This window comes from Zingiber officinale, chromosome 3B (genome assembly GCF_018446385.1).
Source record: "Zingiber officinale cultivar Zhangliang chromosome 3B, Zo_v1.1, whole genome shotgun sequence".
Lineage (NCBI taxonomy): Eukaryota > Viridiplantae > Streptophyta > Magnoliopsida > Zingiberales > Zingiberaceae > Zingiber > Zingiber officinale.
The window spans coordinates 132,904,720-132,914,741 of NC_055991.1; the positions used below are offsets into that span (position 1 = coordinate 132,904,720).

The following is a 10,022-nucleotide window of genomic DNA, read 5'->3' on the forward strand; positions in this document are numbered from 1 at the left end:
CACCTGAAACTCTTTATTCTTGATCTCCAGATCCTCAATAGCCCGGAGTTTCCTGGTGTTGGCCAAATGGATTTTGGATTCAAAGGTGTTAGCCTGTTTATTAAGCCTAGCTATTTGGATGACCTGCTCGACATTTTTTCCTTTTCTCCGCCTCTAGCAACTCGTCTCTCTTAGCTAGATTGGCTCTTAGCTGAGTCATCTCAATATTTATCTGCTCAAGTTGCTCCTGAGAAGCAGATGATTGCCCACTCGGCGCCTTCAATTGCTTAACCTCCTGCTCAAAAAAGTATTTGGCACATGGCCAAACTCTCTACCCAACACTGCGAGTAACTAGGAAAATATAAGCGTCGATCGGAGATAAATTAAGAAAATACAACACTTATCCCAGTGGACATTTCGGTGTGGCTATCTGTGTTGGACCTCGTGGTTGTTTTGATGTGATCAACCAAGTTAATTTAGGTCATGTTTGGTTTTGATCCATGTGTCTAAATGTGTAGGAGCTTAGGAGCACAGGAAGTCGAGCGGAAGACACAACTGGCGAGAAGGCCGACATGGGAAGGGAGCTGACAGGCTCGATGCGTCCGAGGGACGAAAGAGCTGTGGAAGAGTACACTGGTGGACGAGAAGAACGTACATGATGTTCGAGGGGCGAGAAGTCGAAGCAGAAGTCTGCTCGAGTAGAAGGCCGAAAATTAGGTTCGGGTGAGCCCTATTTCGGTTGGCCGCAATCACCCAAGTGAACGGAGCAGTGGAAGATCCAAAGGAAAACTAGAGTTATCTATACATTACAGCATTGAGGGCGCCCTCCACATTGAGGGCGCCCTCCATAGCGTTGAGGGCGCCCTCAAACCAGTCAAAGTGACTATTTCGCATTTGGATAAAACTTTATCCAAATGTCATGCTGGAGGCACCCTCCATGCTTATGGGAGACACCCTCAAGGCGAAGATAGAGTTTCCAGGCCCTATAAAAAGGGTCCTGGAGCTAGGGAATTAATCATCAACTCTTGTACTAACTTCTTAGCAACTACTTAAACTTTTATTGTATAAAAGACTTCTTCGCCTTCAGAGAAAGAGATTCTGACTGAGCTTTTCACCCGCCTTGGATTAACAACCACCTAGGCTGTTACCAAGTCAATCCCTGAATCTCTTCTTTAATTCTGTTCTTTTTATTATTATTATTATTATTATTATTATTGCACCTTAAGAGTTGAAAGAATGAGGAGGATATTTTTTTTGTTTCAGGCAATTCACCCCTCCCCTCTTGCCGGCCTGCTGCATCAACAAGTGGTATCAGAGCCCAACCACCTCAGAAGGACTAACCGTCGATTGAAGCATTAAGATTAAGACGATGGTCAGTGCAAGCATTCATCCTCCAAAATTCGACGGAGACTTCGGACAATGAAAACGCCGGATGGAGGTATTTTTCAAAACAGATTTTGAAATTTTGTTAATAATAAAATACGGCTTTGTAGTTCCAAAAGACAAAGAAGAATACCAATGGATGAAGAAGGAGCAAGCTGACTTCGTGGAGAACGGTAAAGCAGAGTTCCATCTGCTCAATGTTCTTCCACCCTAGGAGGTCAATTGAATTAGCAGCTACGACTCCATCAAAGATCTCTGGGAGAAGTTCCTAGAACTCTACGAAGGCACCTCAGAAGCAAAGTTAGCAAGGCGAGACATTCTCCGAACCCAGCTAACGAACCTGAGGATGAACAATGGAGAAAAGGTAGCGCAACTCCAAGCACGAATCAATGAACTGATTACTCAACTAAATAATCTTGGAGAATCGATAACAAACTAAGATTCAATTCGGTATGCGCTCAATGCCTTCCCGAGAACTTCAGAATGGGCTTCATTAGTATATGCATACTACATCTCTAAGGATTTTGAGGTAAGTACGCTAGAAAATTTATTTTCTACTTTTGAACTAGGGATGGCAATGGGTCGGGTTCAGGTCGGATTCTATATACTCCGTCCCCATACCCATCGGGTATAGGATCTCCGATGGGTATATCCATACCCATTAAATGATCGGATATTTTCTATAATTATAATTTTTCTTCTTTCTATCCAACTATTATCATTCAAAAAAAAATATATTAAAATTAACAACTTATTAAATATATATATATATATAATTAAAAAAATATATTAAACATTTATATAGTCTCCTCCTAATATCAACAAAAATAGTAAGTTGATTTTGGAAAAAAGAAAATTTTCTTTAATATATGTATATATATTATTTAATCGGGTATTCGGGTCGGGTATCGGGTATTGACAGTCCCTCCATACCCTCCTCCATTCGGGTCGGATATCGGATTCTCCATCGGGTTCGGATGAAATTGCCATCCCTATTTTGAACTTCATGAATTTTGAATTGCAGAACCTAAAGAAATAGAAAAATCAAATCTCAATATTGCCCTAAAAGCCAAGATGGACGATCCTGACTCCGAAGCATCGATCGACAAAAATGAAGCGGCTCTACTGGTAAGAAAGTTCAATAAATTTATTAAAACTAATAAATTTAAATCACAGTCGAGAAAGCAGTATCGAAATAAAAAGACAGTATGTTGCTACAACTACAACGAAGAAGGACATATTAAAGATGACTGTCCAAAACTGAAGAACAAAGATAAGGAAAAGAACAAGAAACCAACTCGGCCCAAACATAACCTCTAAGTCACGTGGGATGATTCATCGTCCTCCGAATCTAAAGTCGAAGCCTACACCGGACTTGCCCTAATAGCAAATCACCAAGTAGAAGATGACACAAGCTCGGAGATGAGCATCGATGTAGGGGGAGGATCAGAATAAGAAACCTGTAATGAAGGAGGAGCATTAGAAATTGAGGTACGTGCTCTATCTCCTAAGCAGTCTTTTAAGTTTATCAAGGTTCTTACAAAAGATTTAGTGAATTTAGAAAAAGAGATTGCTGTTTTAAAAAGACAGCTAGATAATTTGAATTCAGAAAATGATAAATCAAAAATGCAAATTGAAAGTTTGAAAACAAATGCATGCTTAAAACCAAATAACTCTCAAAAATCAAAACTTTGAATTTATGGAAAGTTAAACTGGTACATTAGAAAATATCAAGGACAACTTAGAAGAATACCTAGAGGATATATACCCCCCATATATTTAACCAACCCAATGGAAAAGAACCTATATTGGGTTCCGACATCATACTTAGTTTATTTTTTTTTAATTTAAAGCTTTCAGAAAAATTAAATATTTAAATTCCTTAAAAGGTTTTGTCTAGAAGTGGTTGATGATCCAATAACCAAGAAGGTCTAGTGCCTCACCACAGCCTGGAAGCCGATTATCGAATTAAATATTTAATTGATAAATTGATTAAGATAATGCTTTTAAATCCTTGTCAATTATTTAAAATTTCATAACTCAGAATTTTTTTTGAAACTTATTATATTTGTACCCTGTCTTTTTTTGATATGATCAAATGGAGAGAAATAGGTACAAGTTTAGGGGGAGTTAAAATTAATTTTTTTTTTTCTAAAATCAATTTTGTTGCAATTATTCTTTTATTACAAACTTTATACTTAAAATATTTTTACTACTTGTCTGTTATTACCCTAACTTGAACTTGGGTTGATGCACATCAAAAATGGGGAAGATTATTGGACCCCCGTGGTTGTTTTGATGTGATCAACCAAGTTAGGTTAGGCCCTGTTTGGTTTTGATCTCTGTGTCTAAGTGTATAGGAGCTTAGGAGCATAGGAAGTCGAGCGGAAGACGCAGCTGGCGAGAAGGACGATACGGGAAGGGAGCCGACGGGCTTGGTGCGTCGGAGGGATGAAAGAGCTGCGGAAGAGTACACCGGTGGACGAGAAAAACGTACTCAACGTTCGAGGGACGAGAAACCGGAGCAGAAGCCTGCTCGAGGAGAAGGCCGGAAATTAGGTTCAAGTGAGCCCTATTTCGGTTGGCCGCAATCACCCAAGTGAACGGAGCAACGGAAGATCCAAAGGAAAGCTGGAGTTATTTATACGCTGCAGCATTGAGGGCGCCCTCCATAGCATTGAGGGTGCCCTCAAACCAGTCAAAGTGACCATTTCGCAATTGGATAAAACTTTATCCAAATGTCACGCTGAAGGCGCCCTCAAGTCGAAAATAGAGTTTCCAGGCCTTATAAAAAGAGCCCTGGAGCTAGAGAATTAATCATTAACTCTTGGACTAACTTCCTAACAACTACTTAAGCTTTTATTGTGTAAAAGGCTTCTCCGCCTTCAAAGAAGGAGATTCTGACTGAGCTTTTCAACCACCTTGGATTAACAACCACCTAGGTTGTAACCAAATCAATTCCTGAGTCTCTTCTTTAATTCTGTTCTTTTATTTTTATTTATTATTGTTGTAACTTAAGAGTTGAAAGAACGAGGAGGGTATTTTTTAGTTTCAGGCAATTCACCCCTCCCCTCTTGCCGGCCCGCTGCACCAACAGTCCACGAATGCCGGAGGCATGACGCATGGACTGCATCAACCCATATCTGCGCAGCGGCCCCGAATGATTATCTGGTGCTTGGGCTTTAGCGTCATCCAACTCCGCCATTCCTCGGTGGAAGATGGAGAACCACCGTTATATGGCGCTGGCCACTCGGGGCTGATTGGGTCTAGGTCACTCTACTGGACAGTTGAGAAGATGACGTCGGACGGATGCCAGACTTTTAATCTTCGATGGCGGCGGCATGAAGGCAACTAGTGGCGCGCAAATGGTTCCCTATGGCAGACCAGATAGGGAAGGTGTCCGATTAGACGACGTAGAGGGAACAGTCGCCAGAGCTGGAGCTAGGGTCGAGGTTTCAACCCGCTCGGTGGAAGGGCGCATGCTAGTTGTGGTGGGGGTCCACACCACCGAGGAAGCGAATCGCGATGAAGTCTCCGCCCAGTGCCTCTTGCGCCTTATCAGTGGTTTCCCAGATGAGGCTGAATCTGACACCCACTCAACTGAAATCACCGACAACCGCTCGGAGGGAGGGTTCGATGAACCAACTACTCCACCGCTGGGAGTCCGGCTGGCTATCCCTTCACTCACTAAGGCTAGAGCCCCCTCGCTCTCGCCATGCGGGTCTTCTTGTGATCTGATCAGCTGCAGACCGCGACTCTCCAGCTCAGCCACGGTCGCTACATTGATCTCAGTGCCCGCAAGCTTGGCCTTTCCAGCCAGATGCGCACGCAACATAATGTCAATTGCAAAAGAAGAAGAGAAATCAATCAGAATCAAAGGAAGAAGTGAAGAAACTGCATACCTAGGCTAGACGGAAGCCTTGTGCGGATCGGACTCAAGCAGAAAACGTAGAGAACACCCTCTAGCAGCAATTTGTGGATGTCGTATTTCTGACAGCCCAGCATTAAAGTTGCATTGAGGTAGTCCGATCGGGTCTTGTACTTTTTTAATGGAGGCTGACTCGCCACTTCGAGCTACCAGTTGATCGAGAAGTCTGACCGCTCGGGAAGGCACATAAAAAAAAAGTAATCCCTCCAATGCGTGTTAGAGATCGGCATTTTATCGAAGAAAACTAAGCCCACGCGACTTGGAAAAGAAAAGTCCCCGGCTCAGAAAATTTAGGATAATAAAAATAATGAAAAAGTTGGGGAGTGAGAGAAATGTCGTGCAGGTAGAACATAACCACCACCCCGCACAGCAACCGAAAGAAATTCAGCACTAGTTGATGAAGAGATGCGAAAATATTTACATACGGCAGGAAAGGAGTGGATTGGAAACCACAGACTGACGGTAGACTGATCCCTAAAGAAACAAATATAGCAGGGCGGTAGACCATTTGGTCGATCGAAAGGAGAAGGAAGAAGAGCTTGGTAATCGGAAGGAAACTCATAAGCGGCTGTTAGGTTCTCAGCATCGCCGGTGTCAAACTTGGACTTAGTAGAGGTGTACCAAGGCCCAGGGACGACGACGAGAGGTTGTGAAGAACTCGTCATCGTAAAAAATAAAGAAAGAAGCAAAAAAATGTGATTGGAGGGAGGAAAGCTTACTGGAATGTCGTCGGAGGAGCAAGATAGGATGGATATCGTCAAGAAACAAAGGCAGAGTATCGCCAAAGAGCTCGAGGATGGAAATGTGCAAAAGGAGAAGGCGGCGAGTATGGGTTTATAAACCCTAGGGTCGGTTGATTGAGGTCATCTGATCTAGGGTCGCGGAGACCTAGGTAGAAATCTGGCTGTTGAATTCAAAGTGCCAAAAGTCACATCATTAGAGGATATCCGCCTGTCACGTCAAGCGTGCGGTGGCAGCAGGAGGGACACGTGGTTCTTGGCCACGAGATGACATTTAATGAAGGCAATTAAGAGGCATGGAGGCATACTTTGCTATAATGAGCAGGGATTTGTACGATCTTCCAGAAATATAGATGATGTAAACCCAGATCGCGCCCACCCAAGGCAGTACAAGAGAAGGTCTCGAGGATGGATCTTGCTTGTACTGATTGGTGTAAGGAAGCAGACGTATCACCGAACAACAGTCTTCAACAAGGTCGATCGACAATGAAAGTTGCTAACACATTCGCTCAGTTTCAAAGGAGCGGTCACATAGCCGACCGTCGGGCTACGTTGGTCCGATCAGAAGCTAAGGAGTGTCATAAGTCGATCGGGTAAAAAGCGTCATTGACAACTTGTCCAGTCAGTCGGACTTGCAACCTTGTTCGACTAGACTTGAGAGGGAGGCATGTGATGCGGTGATAAAGAGGGACCCACCCTGTAGGGGTTAGTTGCCACGATGGAGGTCAAAGTTAGGACGGTCAACGTTCAGATATCATATGACCAAACTGATGATAATCGTATTGGTCGGTCAGGCGATCAGGGCCCTGACCGGGAGGAGAAGGTTCCGGTCCGACCCCACCTTTGACTCAGGGAGGTGTGTCAAACAACCGATACTCAATGGGGTGTTGTTGGACGCCAAAAGGAGGAGGAGACGATATATAGAATCTTCCTCGAGCAGCTACCCCGCTCAGCCCGACAACAGGACTCGACACGAGCGCAGTGGAGTTTCGGTCGAGCGGACGTGGTACAGATGCAGCAACGTTCTAACTGAGCGGCTAACCCGCTTGGCCTAGCAACATACCCATTGTGTTATCTCTCGACATCCTTTTGGGAGTTAGTGCCGCTGACACCCGTCATGGTCGACAAGAAGATCATACGACGGAAGCTTCCACTATTATATCAGAGATATGCTCGGCTTGTTAAGGTATTATATCAGAGACACTTTACTGATAAGTCTTTTCAAGGAAAACTTCGAGAAGCGTGCTTGCTTGGAGAAGCGTGCACGTACGCTACAAGAACTCTATATAAAGGGGGGTCCAAGCATCGGCGGAGGTATGCGATATACACTATTTGTGCTACAGTGTTTATTCTTGTTACTTCGTCTTCTACATCATTGTCGGTGACTGACTTGAGCGTCGGAAGACCAACGCCGGGGGCCCCTTCCCTGGCTCATCATTCATGTTATCTATTTTGCAGGACCGAGCGGAGCCTACGGGCGATCAGCGGGACCACCACATGCCCAACTTTCCATCTCATCGATTTTCAGACAGGATCATTCTGCCTCTGGCTTATGTTGAAGGAGTCAAGCAAATGCGTTCCATTTGTCTTGAATTAATAATCTCCCTGATTGTAACCAAGTAAATATCGGTAATCTCCTACTCTTTTATAAGTATTTCTTTTATTTATTAAAGTGTTTGTCTAATTAAAGTTGAAAGAACAAGAAATGTAGATTCGTCTTTGATACGGTGCATGATCGTGGGGTCAGGGAGATGACGTGGTCGGAAGTCAAGCCCATGGGATGGTCAAAAGTCAAGCTTACGTGGTGGTCAGAAGTCAAGCTCACGTGGCGGTCAGAAGTCAGGCCTACGTGGTAGTCAAAAGTCTGGCTTACATGGAGGTCAAAAGTTCGGCCTACGTGGAGTTCAAAGGGCCCGGTCTCAAGATAGTCTGAGTCGGGTACAAGTGTCGTTCCGAGGTTAAGCCTACAATGGCGAGTAGGAACTCGGAATAACCTTGCAGCGCGGAACATAGGGACCAACACGCACAGGTTGGGATGTGCCTACCAAGGATACATGTCAGGATTTATAGCCTTACGGCACGGAACACAGGGACCAAAGCGTACAGGTCGGGATGTGCCAACCAAGGATACAGATCAGGATTTATAGCCTTGCGAAATGGAACATAGGGACCAAAGCGTATAGGTCGGGATGTGTCAACCAAGGATACATGTCAGGATTTATAGCCTTGCGGCACGGAACACAGGGATCAAAGCATGCAGGTCGGGATATGCAAACTAAGGCATACAGGTCGGGACAAACAAAATCGGACTAAGGCTTACAGGTCAGGACAGATGGAATCGGACAGAGGCGTACAAATCGGGACAGACGGAATCGAACTAAGGCGTACAGGTCAGGACAGATGGAATCGAACAAAGGCGTACAGGTCGGGATGTACAAACCAAGGATACAGGTCATGACCTATAGCCTTGCGGCATGGAACACAGGGACCGAAGCGTACAGGTCGGGATGTGTCAACCAAGGATACAGGTCAGGATTTATAGCTTTGTGGCACAGGATACCTGGATCAAAGCGTGCAGGTCGGGATATGCAAACTAAGGCGTACGGGTCGGGACAGACGGAATCGGGCTAAGGCGTACAGGTCGGGACAAACGAAATCGGACTAAGGCGTACAGGTCAGGACAGACGGAATCGAACGAAGGCGTACAGGTCGGGACGCAGGATAAGTGGAACCAAACTAAGGCAAGACATACAGGTCACGATACAAGGTTTGGGATGCGACAAACGCAGGTTAGGAAATATAGGTCTACACCCCACGGAGAGAGGACGACAAGCGTAGGGACCCAGCCCAGGATTAACAGATTGGGCAAGCGTAGGGACCCAGTCCAGGATTAACAGATCGGGCCAAGCATACACTACACGACAAGCAAGTCAGGGAATCGTAACAACCTGTCAGGGAATAATCACTGTCTGTCAGAGAATATGCTAATGGTCCGACGCTCACTACTTGTTGATTCCTTCCCAGACCTACAAGATGACGCCACATGTCATTTACCGTCAGACAAAGTCTGACATCCGACACTCGTCAGGTTCCAGAAGCCCCCATTGCAGTATAAAAAGGAAAGCTTCGTTCTTACGTAGGTACGCTTACTCATCTTTTCGTACTCGTCTTTTACTTTTTCATCCTTTCACTATTCTTTTGGGGAAAAAGTACCTGACTTGAGCGTCGGAGGGCCTGAACCGAGGACTTTTTCCCTGGTTTCTGGTCTTTAACGACCCATGGGCTCGTCTGAGTGTGCGTAGGACCCTTGCTTCGTCATCATCCCCCGTCATCCGCTCGTGTAAGCTTTTTCGGCGGGTGCCAGATCGACCAGGCTTCGCAGCGACTTTTCGTCAACACCAATGACAACGCGGTCCGCTTCCATCTGACTCAGCTTTCGGACGGGATCAATCTTAATTATAAGGCTATTCATCCTCCTCTAATTGATCGTCAAGGGACCAATAATAATTGACTAGGGTTTTGTATGGACGAGGATCTAATGTCGATGGAGTTCCACTCGTATTTTATTACGAACTTTGGAGAACAACAAAGGAAGATAATGAAAATTTGAGCAAGTAGCAAGTATAACAGTCATAACCTAACTCAGAACTTAAAAACCAATTTCAAATTAGGGAAGCACACTGTGAAAAGGCAAAATTACCCTTCCATCCCTTCAAAAAAATATAGACAAAAAAATGAAAAAAAAAAAAACTGCTAACTTTTTGAATTGTCAAAAGAACCTATTTTACTTTTGCAAAGTCATAGGAAGATGAAGTAGCTCTACAAAGTATAATAACTAATTTTTTTTAGTTCAGTTTTATCAAAAATGTTATATATATATATATATATATATATATATATATATATATATAACTCTTTTATATAAAAAAATATTTTATCAATTTAGTTAATATTATTTAAATTTGATTAATATCACTTTAAGATATTAAAAT

The 10,022-nt window shown here is 44.0% G+C and overlaps 1 protein-coding gene across 1 annotated transcript in view; it reads left to right on the forward strand.

The window, feature by feature from the left end:
- The first annotated feature begins 6,013 nt into the window (after window positions 1–6,013).
- LOC122055262 (vacuolar sorting protein 18-like) overlaps window positions 6,014–10,022 on the forward strand; it is an 11,857-nt gene continuing 7,848 nt past the window's right edge. The window contains exon 1 of the mRNA XM_042616629.1: window positions 6,014–6,116. Within this exon, the coding sequence (XP_042472563.1) occupies window positions 6,014–6,116 (103 nt within the window). The remainder of the gene's footprint in view (window positions 6,117–10,022) is intronic.